Source organism: Xenopus laevis, chromosome 7L (genome assembly GCF_017654675.1).
Source record: "Xenopus laevis strain J_2021 chromosome 7L, Xenopus_laevis_v10.1, whole genome shotgun sequence".
In the NCBI taxonomy this organism is placed as follows: Eukaryota; Metazoa; Chordata; class Amphibia; order Anura; family Pipidae; genus Xenopus; species Xenopus laevis.
In genome coordinates, this window is record NC_054383.1 from 14,847,350 (window position 1) to 14,868,072 (window position 20,723).

General features: G+C 39.8%; 1 protein-coding gene across 1 annotated transcript; it reads right to left on the bottom strand.

The window, feature by feature from the left end:
* Positions 1-767: 767 nt before the first annotated feature.
* acadsb.L (acyl-CoA dehydrogenase short/branched chain L homeolog) lies at positions 768-20,602 on the bottom strand. The gene is made up of 11 exons (XM_018225138.2): positions 20,454-20,602; positions 14,181-14,343; positions 12,539-12,639; positions 12,084-12,290; positions 10,430-10,600; positions 8,160-8,285; positions 7,922-8,014; positions 5,807-5,896; positions 4,283-4,420; positions 2,187-2,286; positions 768-1,240 (listed from the first exon to the last, which is right to left on the bottom strand). The coding sequence occupies exons 1-11, from the start codon at positions 20,481-20,483 to the stop codon at positions 1,170-1,172; spliced, it is 1,290 nt and encodes a 429-aa protein (XP_018080627.1). The 5' UTR covers positions 20,484-20,602; the 3' UTR covers positions 768-1,169.
* Between the last annotated feature and the right edge of the window lie 121 nt (positions 20,603-20,723).

Here is a 20,723-nt window from a genome sequence, read left to right on the forward strand (position 1 = left end):
TTAGATGCCCCATAAGAGCTAAATACACATAGGGGCAGATATATCAAGGGTCGAATTGAAAATTTTATTTTAGTGTAATATGACTAGGGAATAGTCCAAATTCGTTTGAGTTTAACAAAAATTCGAATTTTGGTGAAAAAGTTGAATAGAATTCGATCCTATTCCCAAGTATAAAAAAATTTGATTTTTTTTAAATAAATTTCGATTGGTCTTTTTTTGTGAATTCCGAGTTTATGCGAGTTCCATCAACTCGAAATTCGACCCTTTATAAATCTGCCCCATAGAGGCACATTTATCAAGGGTCGAATTTTGAATTCATACGAGTTTTTATTAAACTATATTAAATTAGACCACGATTATCTCGGAACGATCGTACGAATTGACCATCAACTAAAAAGACCAATTTGCCAGGAAAACAAAGGGGAGCGCCTGCTTGGCCCTGCAAACATAGATACATTGCACTGGGGCCAACAAAGATTTTTTAACCTGGCCGATCAATTTCCTGACAGATGTCGGCTGAAAAATCATAAGATGTACGATCACTTGAATCCCACTAACCGCACGATAATTTCGAAGGATTGGTCGGACTTCGCTGAAATCGGTTGTTCGGCAAGAAGAATCTTTGCGTCTATGGGGACCTTTATATATGAATTCGGCAGATTTTAGGTGGCAAATAGCCGAATTTGAAGGGCCAGAGAATGATAAATCTCGAAATTAGAATTAAAACTTGAATTGAGTTTGGATAATTCACAATTCAAATTTGAGAGTTTTCACCCAAGAAAAAATTTGATTTTCACTTCGACCCTTAATAAATCTGCCCCATAGTGTTCTATATTCACCTTGTCCCACACAGAAACGCTTCACATCTGATGGTTTCACAAACTGTAAATTGGGTTACAAAAGCAGATTCATAATGTAGACTGTAACTGTCCAGAACATCAACTCTGCTACGAATATATAAAATATATGAAGTATTCAGATACTACTAGAGTCTGAAGGAAGGATAGTAACAACATTGGCTCTACGTGGACAGGACAGGGCGCCTTATAAGGCCACAATCTGATAAAAAGTGCTACCATTTTGTTCCAATCTACTCCAGAAGATGAGACCTTATTGTACATTCCCCTGCTGTCTTCTTATTAATTCACACTGAGAGTAACAATACTCCCTCAGTACTCCTGCTCAATCATCTTGGCAATAGTAGTCAGCTGGATGTTGGACGTTCCTTCATAGATTGTACCTGGAATGGGAAAAAAAAAAAACATTGCTTAAATCTGCATATCTGGAGGAAGGTCTTCAGCATATGGGGGTGTAACTATTCCTATTTTAAAGGAGAACTAAAGTTAAACTAAAGAAGTAGCTAGAAATGTTGTACATTATGTTTTGTGCTTCTGTACCAGCCCAAGGCAACCACAGCCCTTTAGCAGTAAAGATCTGTGTCTCCAAAGATGCCCCAGTAGCTCCCCATCTTCTTTTCTGCTGATTCACTGCACATGCTCTGTGCTGCTGTCACTTACTGAGCTTAGGGACCCACTCACAATATACAGTACACATAGAATAGAAATGTCACAATATAAGGCTGATTAATAATTAATACAGATAATTACTACATGGCAGCACAGAAACCAGTGCAATTAGCATCAGAATTTAATAATCAGCCCTGTAGCATCAGTTTATATTACAGGGGAAACTCATTTTCTGCTGGATAATTAGTGACGAGCCCTAAGCTTAGCTTCTCAACAGCCAATCAGAGCCCACTGAGCATGTGAGTGTCACAGACACTTTCCAAGATGGTGACCCCCTGTGACAAATTTGAAGTCATTGCTGCTATTGACAAGCTCAAACTTTAGGCTGGTGCAATAAGTTCAGTGTATAAAATATGGCAGTTATAGCCATAATAATTTTTACGGTTTAGTTCTCCTTTAAAGGAGAAGTTGGCTTAAAATGAACGTGTAGAAGGTATGTTCATGCAGTTGCAGCTGATTAATACATTTGTATGGATGAACCTCTGAGATGTGAGAGATTTCTCAGTAGAAAAACAACAGGACTTTCTGTGGTATATCTGCAGTTAGACGTCACATCTTGGAACACATGTAATTAGATGTAATTAGCGAACACTTGGGTAACACTCCCCTACATAGTTTGCTGCTATTCAGAGAAAGACACCCATAGTGGGCTCTGCTTACCAATTTTGGAATCTCGAAAATATTTTTCGATGGGGTAGTCTTTGGTGTATCCCACTCCCCCCATCCACTCGATGCATTTGCTGGTGGTTAAGCAGGCCACCTGAAAAAAAAAAAAAAGAATTTTAATAGAAGTAACAGGTTTAGTCATTAGATCAACAGGCAATTGGAGCTTGGGCTGTTAAAGACCTACGTCAGTAAAGGAGTGTGGGAGCTCAGGCCCGTGTCATTTTAGGACTGGCAGGTTAAAGGAACAGTATCACCAAAAAATAAAAGCATTTTAAAGTAATTAAAAATATAATGTACCATTGTCCTGCATTGGTAAAAGGTATGTTTTTTGCTTTAGAAAGACTACTATAGTTTATACCAATAGGTTGCTGTGTAGCCATGGGATCAGCCTTTTAAAGGAGAAGGAAAGCTACCAAAGCAGTTTATTGTCAATAGATTAACCACAATAGTGCAAGTTAGAACACTATTTATTCTGCTGAATGCTTTACTATACCCGAGTAAACATTGCTAGAAGCGCTCTCTGTTTGTTTAGGATAGCAGCTGCCATATTAGCTTTGTGTGACATCACTTCCTGCCTGCGTCTCTCCCTGCTCACTCATAGCTCTGGGCTCATATTACAGCAGGAAGGGGGAAAGGGGAGAGAGGAGCAAACTGAGCATGCTCAAGCCCAAGCCCTGGAGGTTTAAGCTGAAAACAGGAAGTCTGATACAGAAGCCCATGTGTACACAAAATAAGAAGAAATGCTGTGTTTCTTTTGACTCAGAGCAGCATTACTTTGAGGGCAGTGGCGGAACTACCAGGGGAGCAGGGGGTGCGAGCAGGCCAGGGCCCCCCGGCAGCTCATGCGCCACTGACAAATGTGGGCAAATGCGGCTGAACGGAGGGGGGCGGGGCCCGGCTGCGCGTCACGCACCAGGGCCCGCCCCCCTCAAGTGACGCTACTGTTTGAGGGTTTACTGGTATTTATATAGACCTTTCTGATAAAGCTTACTTAATTTTAGCCTTTCCTTCTCCTTTAAGATGAAAAATGAGAAAAGGCACAGGTTACTTAGCAGATAACAGATAAGCTCTGTAATAGAATACAATGGTATTCTACACAGTGCAAACAAAACAGGGATTGTTTGTCCATATATTGCAATATATTTAAGCTGCCAACTACGTCAAAGTCATCCCATATCTGGCCAGTCCTACACTCAAATTGAATCGGATTCATCAATCCCTGTTTTATTTAAAGGGTAAGGCATTTTTAGTAGCTTAAGGTACAAAATGTCTCAATGTCCTAAATATATTGATAATGGGTTGAGTGCAGAGGACTCTTTTTTTTGCCCCCATTGCTACACAGCACCATGTTCATATAAACTATAGTAGTGTTTCTGAAGCAAACACACCAGATTTACCTGTGCAGGGCAAAAGTATACTATATTTTAATTACTTTAAAACACTTTCACTTTTTGGTATTACTGTTCCTTAAAGGGATACTGTCATGGGAAAAAACATTTTTTTCACAATGAATCAGTTAATAGTGCTGCTCAAGCAGAATTCTGCACTGAAATCCATTTCTCAAAAGAGCAATCAGATTTTTTTATATTCAATTTTGAAATCTGACATGGGGCTAGACATTTTGTCAATCTCCCAGCTGCCCCAAGTCATGTGACTTGTGCTCTAATAAACTTCAATCACTCTTTACTGCTGTACTGCAAGTTGGAGTAATATCACCCCCTCCCTTTTTCCCCCCAGAAGCCAAACAAAAGAACAGTAAAAACCCATGTCTCACTGAGACACATTCAGTTACATTGAGAAGGAAAAACAGCAGCCTGCCAGAAAGCATTTCTCTCCTAAAGTGCAGGCACAAGTCACATGACCAGGGGCAGCTGGGAAATTGACAAAATGTCTAGCCCCATGTCAGATTTCAAAATTGAATATAAAAAAATCTGTTTGCTCTTTTGAGAAATGGATTTCAGTGCAGAATTCTACTGGAACAGCACTATTAACTGATGTGTTTAGAAATGTTTTTCCATGACAGTATCCCTTTAAGTAAAGGACATTAGTGGCAGTAAATTTCATACCAGCCCTAGATTGTCCACCATTACCTCCGAGGCAAAGTACTTGGCCATGCACGCCTCCTTTTTAAAGTCCCTCCCTGCTTCCTTCAGCCTGGCCGCATTGTAGGTGAGCAAGCGAGTCGCCTCCAGCTGTGTTGCCACTTGTGAGATCTGATGCTGCATGCCCTGTGTGATAGAACAGCCATGAGATTTAGGCAAAGCATTATCATTGATAGGCGATTCCTTATATTGGTTAATATTGCTTCCTAGACAATGTTATATCATATTTAACATATATGATGTGTGGATAACAAAACCTGTGCCCTGCACCAGAACCTAGGAAACCTGCACCCATCCAAGACCCTTACTTTGAACTGAACCTATACCTACTGATGACATTAAAGGGGAACTAGCATGAAAATGAAAATTTAATATAAGCTTTAGCTTTTTAAATGCAATCAATTAATATTTCTGTACCATTTCTGAAATAATCAAGTTTATCTTCACTATTCCTCTCTCAGCATCTGTTTCTCTTCATTCTGTCTTCATTCAGAAGTTGGGCATCATATGAATGATCCAATATACCTTATAGGGGGGCTCCTTTTGCCTAGAAGATGTATTAGAGCTCACTCTATTAAAATCACCAGACATCATGTCTCTCTACATGCAGAGTTTGTGGAAAAGGCAGTTATTTTGTTAGATTTTGTTTTTACTGGAATCAGTTATTTGAGTGAGCTCTAATACATCTGCTAGGAAAGGGAGCCCCCCCTATAAGATATATTGGATTATTCATCTGACACCCAACTGCTGCATGAAGAGAGAATGAAGAGAAACAGATACTGAGAGAGGAATAGTGAATATAAACTTGATTATTTTATAAACAATGCAGAATTTTTAAATGATTGTATTTAGAAAGTTCCTTACTTCAGTACGAGGAAGCTTATATTAAATTTTCATTTTCGTGATAGTTCCCCTTAAAGGAGTGGTGAGGGGCTGCCACTGAGCTCACCAACAGGGAAGGCTTCCTAGAAGGTAATGCCCAAAACTAACAACTCCGATTTGTAGCTCAACCAGCAGATATCAGATATAGCCGCACATCACTAATTTAGGATTTTTTAGGATTGCGCCAAATCCATAATTTTTGTATTTAGCCCAATCACAAACCCTTCACAAAAAAATAGACAAATACCAAAAAATAAATAAAACTTTTTGCATATTCAAATGAATAGAAAACAGAATAATTCCAAAAATGTGTTGCTGTCCCATGCATTAAAGTTACAGGAACGATTAGGATTCAGCCAAACTGAATTCTGTGCATCCCTAATATTTTATACTCATTACATCAGAGATGTCCAACCTTTGGCCTCCAGCTGTTATTGAATTATGAGCCCCAGCCTTATCCACCTCCTTGTGCTGGTGGGTTCAATTCATCTATAGCCACAGGTCTCTAGGTTGGGTATCACAGATTGTGACTGTACACAGGTTTAACCAAATCTTTTTTTATTTGATGACACTAATAATAACCAATAATTGTGTGTGACTGATGAGCAAGAAAGTGAGAAACATTAATACCTGGAAATCAATTATTCTCTTGCCAAACTGCACCCTCTGCTTGGTATATGGGATCGTATGATCAAAACATCCCTGTGCCAGCCCTAACATCTGCAATGGAAGGAAAAGAGTGAATACATCAGCAGCACACTAAAATGAAATGCAAAGGATTATTCCTAAGAAAAGAGTATGTGTCTGGCAATTCCTTGGTTCATATGGACCTAGAGGTAGAATACAGCCGACCATTTTTCTGCCTTCCATTATAGTCAGCTCTTTAACCTGTTCTATTACCTTCCCCCGGTCCACACTACACATCAGGTTCTCTTTAAAGGAACAGTAACACTGAAAAATGGAAGCGTTTTAAAGTAATGTAAATATAATGTAGTGTTATGCTGCACTGATAAAACTGTTGTATTTACTTCATGTAAACTACTATAGTTTATATAAACAAGCTGCGGTAGGGCCATGGGGGCAGCCATTAAAAGCTGAAAAAAGGAGAAAAAGCACAGATACTTAGCAGATAACAGATAAGTGCTGTAGTATACATTGGGATTCTTCATTACTTATCGGTGTATCCTGTGCTTGAATGGCTTCCCCCATAGCAGCTTGATTATATGAACTATAATAGCATTTTCTGAAGCAAACACACCGCAAACACACCAGTTTCACCAGTGCAGACAACAGTACATTTTATTGCCATTCGTTAAAAACATTTTTATTTTTTGATGTTACTGTTCCTTTAACTCATAGGTGGATCAGCTATGAAACAGCTATAATACAGTACAGTATGTATTTTACCCTGCCAAAATTTGCACTAGGGATGCACCGAATCCACTATTTTAGATTCGGCCGAACCCCAGAATCTTTCAAGAAAGATTTGGCTGAATACCGAACCACAATTTGCATATGCAAATTAGGGGTGGGAAGGGGAAAACATTTTTTACTTCCTTGTTTTGTGACAAAAAGTCACGTATTTTTCCTCCTGCCCTAATTTTCATATGCAAATTAGGATTCGGTTCAGCTGGGCAGAAGGATTCGGCCGAATCCTGCTGAAAAAGGTTGAATCCTGGCTGAATCCCGAACTGAATCCTGGATTTGGTGCATCCCTAATTTACACCCATCCAATAACCAAATGACCTCCCAGGTACATGCAACTGCTGGGGGATACTGCAAACTGTGCAAATGTGAGTCAGTAGACTGGTTTGTGAATGTAAAAATTACTGTACACCCAAACACAAGATAAAACCCAATATATCTTGAGGGCACAACTTTCTAAATAATTTGACTGAAGATTGTGATAAGACACCAAGTTTACTAACATTGAAGATAAATATCTCTGGAGCAACTCGATTTAAACAAACAGTCGCATACAAGTTCGGGTCAGGGCACACAGGCAGATTCGAGGAGATTAGTCGGCCGGCGACAAATCTCCTCTTCTTTAGGGCGACTAATCTCCCCTAAATGCCTCCCCGTCAGCTAAAATGAAAATCGCCGGCGGGATGGCACTCGGCGCGATTCGTTTTCTGAAGTTGCCCGAAGTTTCCTCGTGAGGCAACTTTGTGCGACTTCGGAAAACGAAGCATGTTAATTGCCATCCCGCCGGCAATTTGCATTGCATAGCAGGCGGGAGGCAGTTCGGGGAGATTAGTTGCTCCGAAGAAAAGGAGATTTGTCACCAGGCTGCTAATCTCCTTGAATCTGCCTGTGTGCCCTGACCCTTAGGGTGGCCAAACACAGACAGATTAAAGCTGCCGATATCAGTCTTTAGACCGATTCGGCAGTTTATCTGCTTGTGTAAGGGGTCTCCCTGATCGATATCTGATCGGCCAGGTTTAATTTTTCTTTATGATCAAGGACCACCATGCAGTCCTCATCCCGTCGGAGCATTGTAATCCAGTCGTTTGGCCCTATGATCGAATGATCGAATTAACCCGATATCACCCGGCTTTTGATGGGCAAATCGGGTTAAATTCTGGTCGTTCCTCGACCTCGCCAAACAAGCAGATCTTATAGTGTAGGGCCACCTTTAGACAACAAAAGCAAAGACCTGATTGGTTGCTATTAACAGCATCTCCAGGGATATATATCTCCAATATTAGTCAACATGCCCCTAAATGTATTGGGTAAATCTCTCACCTGTGCTGCAATGCCAATTCGGCCTTCATTGAGCATTCCTATGGCATATTTATATCCATGACCAAGCTGCCCCAATATGCTGGACTCTGGGACCTGTTAAAGTAAGTAAAAGCCTGTAATTATCTTAATGAATCTGCCAGTTTATATCAATTTGTGAATATATCTAAAATCAACTATATACAGTTCTCCAACTTCATTCTTCTCTTTTTACAAGAAAAAAATAACTTCCCGGACATACCTTGACATTATCAAAGGTCAGTGAGCAGGTGGAAGAAGCTCTCAGTCCCAGCTTATCTTCCTTCTTTCCAATGTGAAACCCTTCAGTGTCTTTAGGGACAATGAAACATGTGATACCTTTGTACCCCTGACAAACACAAGGCAGAGTGAGTTACCAACACAAGCTGCTTAAAGGGATACTGTCATGGGAAAAAAATGTTTTTTTCAAAATGAATCAGTTAATAGTGCTGCTCCAGCAGAATTCTGCACTGAAATCCATTTCTCAAAAGAGCAAACAGATTATTTTATATTCAATTTTGAAATCTGGTATGGAGCTAGACATATTGTCAATTTCCCAGCTGCCCCAAGTCATGTGACTTGTGCTCTGATAAACTTCAATCACTCTTTACTGCTATACTGCAAGTTAGAGTGATATCACCCCCTCCCTTTTCCCCCCAGCAGCCAAACAAAAGAACAATGGGAAGGTAACCAGATAACAGCTCCCTAACACAAGATAACAGCTGCCTGGTAGATCTAAGAACAACACTAAATAGTAAAAACCCATGTCCCACTGAGACACATTCAGTTACATTGAGAAGGAAAAACAGCAGCCTGCCAGAAAGCATTTCTCTCCTAAAGTGCAGGCACAAGTCACATGACTGGGGGCAGCTGGGAAATTGACAAAATGAAAGATTTCAAAATTGGATATAAAAAAATCTGTTTGCTCTTTTGAGAAATGGATTTCAGTGCAGAATTCTGCTGGAGTAGCACTATTAACTGATGTGTTTGAAAAAAACATGTTTTCCGATGACAGGATCCCTTTAATAAACATGGAAAAACAGATTAACACGAGCTCCTGGCAGAGCTTCCTTTAGTAGTGACAGGGCCTAAGGGGGAGTTTGCAGCCCCATGAGAAATCCTGCAGAAAGCAGAAAAACATAAGAGTTGCAAAAATCTGAAAAAAAGGCTGAACTTCCCAAAATTGTAACTATCCTTTCTCATCACAAGGCAGGCCAAGAGGGGCCTTGACGTGGCACGTGAGCTTACATATTGTGGCCAAAGTGTGGTACTAACTCCTCATTTTTTGTATTAATACTTTTTAAAGACATACCGTGTGCTGGCAATCCTTCTTCTTTTTGTGTACAAATATTGGCTTTTTATCATTTATAGCAGCTCAACAACTCCAGATTTTAGGTTAGACCGATCGCTGGAGATTTCTTTCTGTGTTTCAAGAGGGGATGAACCTGCCAGCGTGGTTATATATGATATGATAGGCTGTACTGTGCCCTACTGAGCACACAAACCAAGTCATCATACTAAAGTAAGAAACTTTCTAAGTAAAAAATTCTGCATTGTTTCTGAAATAATCAAGTTTATCTTCACTATCCTTCTCACAGCTTCTGTTTCTCTTCATTCTGTCTTCATTCAGGAGTCGGGTGTCAGATAATCACTGACAGTTAGATCCAATATATCTTATAGGGGGGGGCTTCCTTCCCTAGCACATGTATTAGATTTGGTTTGTACTGGAATCAGTTATTTGAGTGAGCTCTAATGTCTCTCTACATGCAAAAGGCAGTTGTTTTGTTAGATTTGGTTTGTACTGAATCAGTTATTTGAGTGAGCGCTAACAAAACAACTGCCTTTTGCACAAATTCTGCATGTAGAGAGACATGATGTCTGGTGATTTTAAAAGAGTGAGCTCGGATACATCTTCTAGGTAAAAGGAGCCCCCATATAAGATGTATTGGATCATTCATCTGACACCCAACTCATGAATGAAGAGAGAATAAAGAGAAACAGATGCTGAGAGAGGAATAGTGAAGATATGATGAAGCTTATATTAAATTTTTGCGATAGTTCCCCTTTAAATGTTTTGTGTGCTCAGTAGGGCACAGTACAGCCTATTATATATATATGTGTGTATGTATGTGTGTATGTATGTGTGTATGTATGTATGTGTGTGTATGTGTGTGTATGTATGTGTATATATATACGCTGGCAGGTTCATCCACTGATTGTAATTAGAAAGATTCTTACTTCAGTATGCTGAAGCTAATATTACATTTTCATTTTCACAATAGTTCCCCTTTAAAGGTTCAGTGCACCCCGTTTTCAACATTTCAGTGAACAAGGCTTGTGCTGACGTTTTGACTATTCTTTTTACTTTTGTTCTTATGAGCACAATCAAAACAAATGGCAGGTCCAATAAGAAGAAGCCCTGTGTATAACATACATAACATTTGATAACATAGTTTGTGTGTTAACTATAGAAGTAAAACGAGAGTAACTCACAGCAGAGGGGTTGGCATTGGCCATTACAAGGAAGACACCAGCTTGCTCCGAGTTACTGATCCACATCTTGGAACCGTTAATGATATAATAATCCTTGTGCTTCTGGGCGTTGGTTCTCAGGGAAAAGGCATCACTTCCAGACTCGGCCTCGGAGAGGCAGAAACTGCCCAGCTACAACAGGCGCAAACAGATAATCAGGGGGTATAAAGACAATGAGAACCTCAGGTTACAATGTAAGAACCACTCATAAAGCAATCATTATTACATGGCTTATTAGTGCTCTCATCAACCTAATGTTTTTTTCCTGCTGCAACCAAAGTTGCCAGTAAATTGCTACTTTTTGCAAACTCTATTGCAATGCGATTTCTCATTAAACAGTCAAGAATAGAGATGAATTCAATACTTTTATTATAGGGAATGTTCAACTTGGTTCAGTTTTTTTCTAGCTACAGAACAGATTCATGGAGAGTGGAGAAACATGCAATACAATATATTTCCCCCACTTACAGATCAGATGACTAATGTTTTGCCTTCCTCCGATAAGTATAAATAGGATCTATGTTAGGATAAACATGTGCTCAGTGTTTTTCTTTTATTAACTTTACCTACAAAAAAATAACTATCCATTAAAGGGGGTTGTTCACCTTTCAAACACTTTTTTCAGTTCAATTGTTTTCAGATTGTTCCCCAGAAATAAAGACTTTTTTTCAATCACTTTCCTTTTTTTTTTCTTTTTTTTTTTTATACAGTTTTTCCAAAATGAAAGTTTAAAGTTGAATGTTTGTGTCTCTGGTGTTTCAGTCTGGCAGCTCAGTAATTCAGGTGCAGACTCTGAACTGTTACAATTCTGCAACATTTAGGGGCAGATTTATCAAGGGTCGAATTTTTTATGACCAAAACTGTCAAATTCGACTAGAGAATTATTCAAATTATCGGATTCAAATCAGATTTTCGAGATTTATCATACTCTGGTCCTTAAGAAACTCAAATTTGACGATTTGCCACCTAAAACCTGCTGAATTGCTGTTTAAGACATTCCAATAATAAGACATGGACCATATAATCAACATGATTAATATTGTCCAGGGATCAATTTGGAGTTGTTTGCAGCCTGACATTCGAGTTTTTTTCGGAGAAAAAACTCAAATAGAGTTTTTAAAATTCAAATCGAATTCGAATTTTCGGGGTCGATCCTATTCACCAGAGTTGAACGAATTTTTTAATAAATTTCAATTGGTCAAATTTCAGGTTCATGGGAGTTTTTAAAAACTCACATGAATTTCGAAATTTGACCCTGGATAAATCTGCCCCCTCGTGGATACACTTTTCAGGTGTATGTCTGGAATATTAGCAACTATTGTATCAATTATAACAGCTGCCTTTAATGAAACTCAGGGATTCTGCTCAGCAGGGACCAACAAGAAATGTATCAACTAAATGTATCAATTTAGAACAGTTTACAGGGTCGGCGACCCCCCCCCTCCCAGAGCTGCTTTAGAAGGTGAAAAATTAAATGTTACACTTCAATATTAGAAAATAGAAAGTAATTGGAAAAATTCTTTATTTCCGGTGAACTATCTGAAACCAACTGAACTAAAAAAAAAAAAAAGTGTTGTACCCCGGATACAAAGCAATAATCACATTGGCAGCTCACCGTGTCTCTGCAGAGCCGGGGCAGGTAGGTTTCCTTTTGCTCCTCTGTGCCTAGTCGTTGGAACAGCATGTTGATGAGAGTGTTCTGAATATCACACATGACTGATACTGATGGATCCACCTTGGCCAATTCCTCGACGACAAGAATGGAGGAAAAGAAAGAAGCCCCGGTGCCGCCGTAACTTGGGTCAACCTCAACGCCCATGAGCTAAAAGAGAAGTGACAATCTCTATACAAGTCAATGTAACCACCAAACTACGACAAGATGCAGCTATCACTTCATAGCCCCCCAAATCTTTTGTCCTTTGCATCCAATTCCATACTCGACAAAAATATTCTCTCTTGCTATTTTGAGTTATTTTATTAATAATTTATGTTTCATCTGAATCTGAGGACTTCACAAACAGTCATAATAAAATACTAGCACAAAACAGAGGCGCACATATCACTACTCACCCCTAATTCGAACAGTCCCTCAATGACGGAGTTGTCCATTTTTGAGTTGGCGTCCATAGTTTTTACCAGTGGTGCAATCCGCTCATGAGCAAATTTCTTAACTGCGGGATAGGAAGGCAAATGATTGGTTTGGGCCTGTGCCTGGCATAGACATAGAAATACCCCATGTATTTTACTTCCTGGATCATTTCCAACACAAAAGAAAGAAGACTGATACCTGTGAAGCTCTATTTACACAATATCTCTGAATGCAGGAAAGCAGGGAAAGCTCCTTCAACAGCCTTTCTTTTGAGTAGCAGAAGAACACGTATAAGCAGTGCCTATATTCATTTATTTCACATTAAATATACACTGACATGCATCCAGATATAGCTCCAAAACAGACTTGATAAATGCATATTATGAAATAAAAACAAGCAGTGCAATTGTATAAGTTTGAAAAAGAGGGAAAGGAAACCCTGGTATGTAGCCAACAAGTCTGTAACCTCACCAGTATAGATGGAGTCTGGGAGCTCATGTCACAGACCTACAGCTTAAGGTAGAGGTTTTCATCTAAAGGAGAGAAAGTTAGGCACTCGCAGATCCCGCTGACAGGCATGTAAAGCAAATGAAGACTTTATTTCAGACAAAGCGTCTCATGCACTTAATCACAGACGTGACATAACCTATGATTAATGGAGAAACAAACCCTTTACCAAAATAACCCCCTACCCCCACCCCACATAGACCCCCTCCTCCCTCCCCTAACCTAGCTGCCCCCCCGGGGAAATGCCCCTAACTTTTTACTTACCCCTTGGAGTCCCAGCATCGGAGTTCACTGCAGCCATCATCCGGGTCTTCGGTGAGCTGAGACGGAGACCAGCAAAGCGGCGCACCCGCAGTTGGAGCAATTTACCAGTTTGCGACAACGGTGCATGTGCCAAAATGGCCGGAAATTGCTGAAGCAATGGAAGAAGACATGTAGACTGGGAAGATGGCTCCCGTGAACTCCGATGCTGTGACTCTGCTCCGAGGGGTAAGTAAAAAAGTTAGGGGTATTTCAAGGGGGGGGGTAGGTTTATTTGGTAAAGGGTTTGTTTCTCCTTTAAGTGCCTAAATGCACGAAAAGCGTAAGGCTATGCGTTAGTCTACTCTTTGCCTGAAATAACGTCTTCAGTTCCTTTTAGGGATGCACCAAATCCACTATTTTGGATTTGGCCGAACCCAGAATCCTTTGCGAGAGATTTGGCTGAATACGGAACCGAAGACTAATTTGCATATGCAAATTAGGGTTGGGAAGGGGAAAAGATGTTTTACTTCCTTGTTTTGTGACAAAAAGTCACATGCTTTTCCTCCCCTAATTTGCGTATGATTCTGCCAAATCCGGCTGAAAAAAGGCAGAATCCTGGCCGAATCCCAAACCGAATCCCTTGATTTGGTGCATCCCTAGTTCCTTTACATGCCAGTCTGTGGGATCTGTGAGTACCTACCTTTCTCACCTTTAGTGTAATTGTATACACCAAAGTAAAAATAAAATTAACTCTTTTGATATACAATGCACATTCCTGGTATACGAACATCTGATCTCCATATGAAAAAGGGTGAACACCCAATCACTGTGCAGGCATGCGATTGGAAAGGAAAGGGAATAGGCCGTCATTACCCATTTCCTTTATCATGGTCTCTTCTTCGGTGTAAGTCTGCAGGGGGGCATTTATTGCACCTTCCCTGGGTACTTGAACCAATGGATCTACAGCTGAAGATTGCCATCGATGGGAGACAGCCTGAGACCCACAGACAGAGTGTGCGATTCTTCTGCCCAGCAACTGCAGAGGAAAAATCACAAGAGAAATAGACCAAGATTTTATAAGACCTTATAATCAATATGATTAATATTGTACTAGATTTATGTCAATGATCTACTAGGCCAGAGCTGTCAAGATTTTTCTTTTTAAGCGGAGGACAGTTTTACAATATAAAAGGGGTGGTTCACCTTTACGTTAATATTAGTATATTTTGAATGGCTATTGCTCAGCAACTTTTCAATTGGTCTTCAATTTTTTTTGAACTATTTGCTTTTTTTCTTCTGACTCTTTCCAGCTTTCATATAGGGGTCACTGACCCCATCTAACAACAAATGCTCTGTGAGACTACAAATGTATTGTTATTACTACTTTTTATTACTCATCTTTCTAGTCAGGACCTCTCTTATTCATACTCCTGTCTCTTATTCAAATCAGTGCATGGTTGCTAGGTTAATTTGGACCCTCACAACCAGATTGCTGAAATTGTAAACTGGAGAGCTGCTGAATAAAGAGCTTAATAACAAAAACCAAAAAAAATAAAAATGAAAAGCAATTGCAGATTGTCTCAGAATATCACTCTACATCATACTAAATGTTAACTCAAAAGGTACACAAGTTAACTTTTAGTATGTTAAAAATGGACTAATTCTTAGCAACATTGCAAGTGGTCTTAATTTTTTAAAATAGTTTTTAAATTATTTGATTTCCTCTTCTGGAGAGAAGTGACATTTGACTGTTCAAGTTGTCTTTGGAAATCCTGGTTCTGAACCGAGTTCACCTTGGCAGGTCTGGGTGTTCGGAGTAAATGTCACACACAGAACAATCTGATAACTTTCACTTTGTTTCTTATTCTTGGCCATAATGGTTACTGGGGTAAATATTAATCTTCCAACTGGCCAAAGACTGTTACCATGTGTCCAACATTCTGCATATGCAGTTTTTTTCGTTACAGAAATATAGTTCCAGGTACAGGTATGGGATGCGTTATCCGAAAAAACATTATCCAGAAAGCTCTGAATTACAGAAAGGCCATCTCCCATAGACTCCATTTTATCCAAATAATCCAAATTTTTCAAAAATGATTTCCTTTTTCTGAGTAATAATAAAACAGTAGCTTGTACTTGATATAATTAATCCTTATTGGAAGCAAAACCAGTCTATTGGGTTTATTTAATGTTTACATGATTTTCTAGTAGACTTAGGGTATGAAGATCTACATTACGGAAAGATTAATTATCCGGAAAACCCCCCGTCTGGAACATTCTGGATAACAGGTCCCATACCTGTATAACTAGAGCAGCAAATGTCCTCCCCTCCCCAAATCTGGCCCCTCTATCTAACAACCCCACCAGGAATATCTTCCATAGCACATACATTCCTAGAATGCTAGCTACAGTTGTAACCAAAATAGAAACTATCCTGTCAAATGTGCGGATGCATATATACAGGTCCCATAATACACAGGAAAAATGCCCAGATAATATACCGTATATACTCGTGTATTAGCCGACCCGAGTAGAAGCCGAGGTACCTAATTTTACCTACGAAAACTGGGAAAACTTATTGACTCTAGTATAAGCCTAGACACAACTACAGCCCTGTCTCCCAGCAGCGCACATTCTGCCAAAGCGACCCCCCCAGCGATCAACCGGGCTTCTTTGCAAAGTTGATGGTGACAGAGAATTGCCAAACGGATTCCATGTGCAGAGGGTGCTGTGTGATATTGCCATCACTGTTAATCTTTCGTATAACCAACAGAGGGCGCTGTGTGATATTGCAGTCACTGTTATTCTTTCATACAACCAACAGAGGGTGCTGTGTGATATTGCAGTCACTATTATTCTTTCATACAACCAACAGATGGCGCTGTGTGATATTGCAGTCACTGTTAATCTTTCATATAACCAACAGAGGGCGCTGTGATATTGCAGTCACTGTTATTCTTTCATACAACCAACAGATGGCTGTGTGATATTGCAGTCACTGTTATTCTTTCATACAACCAACAGATGGCGCTGTGTGATATTGCAGTCACTGTTATTCTTTCATACAACCAACAGATGGCGCTGTGTGATATTGCAGTCACTGTTATTCTTTCATATAACCAACAGAGGGCGCTGTGATATTGCAGTCACTGTTATTCTTTCATACAACCAACAGATGGCGCTGTGTGATATTGCAGTCACTGTTATTCTTTCATACAACCAACAGATGGCGCTGTGTGATATTGCAGTCACTGTTATTCTTTCATACAACCAACAGATGGCGCTGTGTGATATTGCAGTCACTGTTATTCTTTCATACAACCAACAGAGGGCGCACTGTTATTCTTTCATATAACCAACAGAGGGCATTGTGGGATATTGCAGTCTCTCCCCAAGTGTACTGTTGGTATAGGAATGATTAAAAGTGACTGCAATCTCAGCTACTCGGGTCTGGTACCGCTGACCCGAGTATAAGCCGAGGTAGACTTTTTCAGCACATTTTGGATGCTGAAAAACTCGGCGTATATACGGTACATCTCCCCCACCTGGGACATAGTCAGTACATAACTGGGCATGACCAAATACACAGATTTTGGTCCCAGAATTGTCAGTTTTGATTTACTATGCAGGAAATTTGCACCAAAACCGTCATTAGAATACTTATTCTATTAAAGGAACAGTAGCACCAATAACAAAACAGTAGATTGTACTTGATCCCAACCAAGATATTATTAATCCTTATGGGAAGCAAAACCAGCCTATTGGGCTTATTTAATGTTTAAATGATTTTCTAGTAGACTTAGGGTATGAACTTCCAAATTACGGAAATATCTATAATCCGGAAAACCCCAGGTCCTGACCATTCTGGATAGCAAGTCCCATACCTGTGCTTCAATACCCTGGTGGTGGGGGTATAAGGAACTGAGGCCGTAAGGCTCGGTAAGTACCAATACAAGGCATAAATCTTTCATTAGTTAGATTGTAAATTCCACTGGGGCAGGGACTGATGTGAATCTATGTATAATCTATGTAAAATTCTGCCGAATATATTGCTGCTATTTAAATAAAGGATAATAATGTAAAGGCTAAAAGTCATCCCATTCAGCCCAGAATAGACCATCTGGTACCTCAAGCCCAGTTATAAGGCAGAAAGTTATGCGGACCACAAAGAATTCAGTAAACGGGCACTTGGGGTGGGAGATGTGCAAATGAATGAACAGCTATAGTAACATGGTACTAGGGGTGGTAATCTCTGCTCAACCTAACGCAGGGGTGTCCAAACTTTTGGCTTCCCTGAGCCACATTGGAATAAGAAAAATGTTCTGGGGCCACACTCGAAATACACACAAACACGAACGCTAACTTTTGATTTATTTTATTGTAAACGTAAAAGAAAAGAGGGTATCGTAAACCTAGTGGGATTTTTGACATTGTGTTTGAGAAACGAATGTATCAATATCTGGTTCAATGGAAGTAGTTGCAATTGTCAGTGAATTCTCATCAGATTATTTGGTTCTAATTTTACTCTGATTTAGTGGGGCTCATTTATCAACACTGGGCAAATTTGCCCATGGGCAGCTACCTATAGCAACCAATCAGTGATCAGCTTTTTAAAGCCAGCTGCAAGTAGAACAATGAATTCAGCAATCTGATTTACTGCCCATGGGCAAATTTGCCCAGTGTTGATAAATGACCCCCTGTGTGTTCATTCTTGAAAAAAGTTGCTCACAAACATAGGCGCTACATGTATCCCTAGCATAGCGGGCGATACCTCTGAAGAATGCTTACCTGCCTTTTTAAGTAACCGAACGCTCACTTGTTAACCGCTTTTCCTGCTCTAGGAAGCCAAACATCGCACACCCCAAGTAAAATTTAAAGCACACATGCACATAATTAGGGACCGTGTACATACGCTCTCTGTGTGTGACATTGCAACATGACAATTTCCTAGATCCGGAAACCCATTATCCAGAAAGCTCCGAATTACAAAATGGCCTCCATTTTATCCAATTTGTTTTTTTTTTTAATGGATTCCCTTTTTCTCTGTAATAATAAAACAGTATCTTGTACTTCATCCCAACTAAGATATAATTAATCCTTATTGGAAGCAAAATTAGCCTCTTGAGTTTATTTAATGTTTACATGAAAAAAAACATGTTTTAGGATGACAGGATCCCTTTAAGGTATGAAGATCCAAATTACAGAAAGATCCGATATCCAGAAAACCCCAGGTCCCGAGCATTCTGGATAACAGGTCCCATACCTGAAGATTCACCTCACTGGAGAAACGTGTTAAGTGGGTAGATATAAGAATGCACTGAGGGGATTCACTAAGAGCAGAACGTCCTGATCCATATGGCAATACTAAGAGCTACATTCTGTACAGTAATATCCACAGAATGCAGCACACACACATTAATGACAGTTAATTAACACAGTTGACTGTGGCTTTTATTTTCCCACTGTATTAATGAGCACTAAGTCAATACCAGCATTGATTATTCCTTTATGTCTTTTTAAGGTTGATGGCTACTGAACAATAATCAGCACTCAATGCTAACAGCCCTAAAAGGTTTCCTTTTCTCCTGTTCATCTGCAATTCCCTGATCATTAGCGCTATCAACCAGAACTCTCCAAAATATTCAGCAGCACTGCACAGAGATTATTATTGACAGCTGCCCAGCAGAGCTTACAATCTAGAGACCCTCACACATCCGCACACAAGATAGAGTCACTTTGATCAGGATCAAAATAAACCTGCCTGTATGTTTTTGTTGTGTCTATACATAGTTAGATTGTTTTAAAGTAGAACTAAAACCTAACTAAAGAAGTAGCTAGAAATGTTGTATATTATGTTTTGTGCTTCTGTACCAGGCCAAGGAAACCACAGCCCTTTAGCAGTAAAGATCTGTGTCTCCAAAGATGCCCCAGTAGCTCCCCATCTTCTTTTCTGCCGAATCACTGCACATGCTCTGTGCTGCTGTCACTTACTGAGCTTAGGGACCCACTCACAATATACAGTACACATAGAATAGAAATGTCACAATATAAGGCTGATTAGTAAGTAATACAGATAATTACTACATGGCAGCACAGAAACCAGTGCAATTAGCATCAGAATTTAATAATCAGCAAACCTGTAGCATCAGCTTATATTACAGGGGAAGCTCATTTTCTGCTGGATAATTAGTGACGAGCCCTAAGCTTAGCTTCTCAACAGCTGCTCAGAGCCCACTGAGCATGTGAGTGTCACAGACACTTTCCAAGATGGTGACCCCCTGTGACAAGTTTGAAGTTCTGGATCATTGCTGCTATTGACAAGCTGAAACTTAAGGCTGGTGCAATAAGTTCAGTATATAAAATATGGCATTTTATGCCATATTAATTTTTAGTGTTTAGTTCTCCTTTAAAGGGACTTCAATCAGTTCTAAGCAACTTTTCAATTGGCCTTCATTATTTATTTTTTATAGGTTTATAATTATTTGCCTTGTTCTTTTGACTATGTCCATCTTTCAAACGAGGGGGGGAGGGGGTCACTGACCCCATCCAATAAACATATGCTCTGTAAGGCTACACATTAATTGTTATTGCTACTTTGTAATACTCATCCATCTATCTATGTAGGTTCTATTCTAATCATATTCCAGTCTCATATTTAAATCAATGCATAAGTAATTTGGACCCCTAGCAACCCGATTGCTGAAATTGCAAACTGGAGAGCTGCTGAATAAAAAGCTAAATAACTCAAAAACCACAAATAATAAAAACCAATTGCAAATTATCTCAGAATATCACTCTCTACGTCATACGAAAAGTTAACTCAAAGGTGAACAAGCCCTTTAAATGTTTCAGTACAAGTGTCTGGGAGTCAAAACTGTCATTTCCTATTCATGTTGCGAGTCAAGAGGTTCTGTTGCAGCTGAGGTCTGGCAGGCTTATATATAAGTATAATAAGTGCAGTGTTATAGTATTCCAAAAATACAGTGACATTCATTTGCCCCAGACAGTGCAAACAGCTCGGTGTCCGTGTGTCCTGCTGTGAGTAGATCTCGCTAGTTGTTCTTATTATACATATGTATCATTTCAGCCCATTATACCAGTGTGAACTTATGTGAATCACTTGGCAGTGGCACTGAGCCATCTTACCTGGACTCTCCGACACAGAATACCAGCCATAACAGTGGTGGCAGCTTTAGGATTGACGCAGGTCTTTGGCCGGAAGTTGCTTTAAAGAGTCAGCGCCCCCTAGTTTACACAGTGTGCCGCTACATTACTTATCCAGCGTGCGACTCCATATTGCTACACCCAGTACTACGCGCCTATAGTTTATACAGTTTTCGCCGCCATGTTGCTACTCCTAATAAACTGCGTTTGAAGCGTGGGCGGCTCCATATTACTATTCTAAATACATCAGGT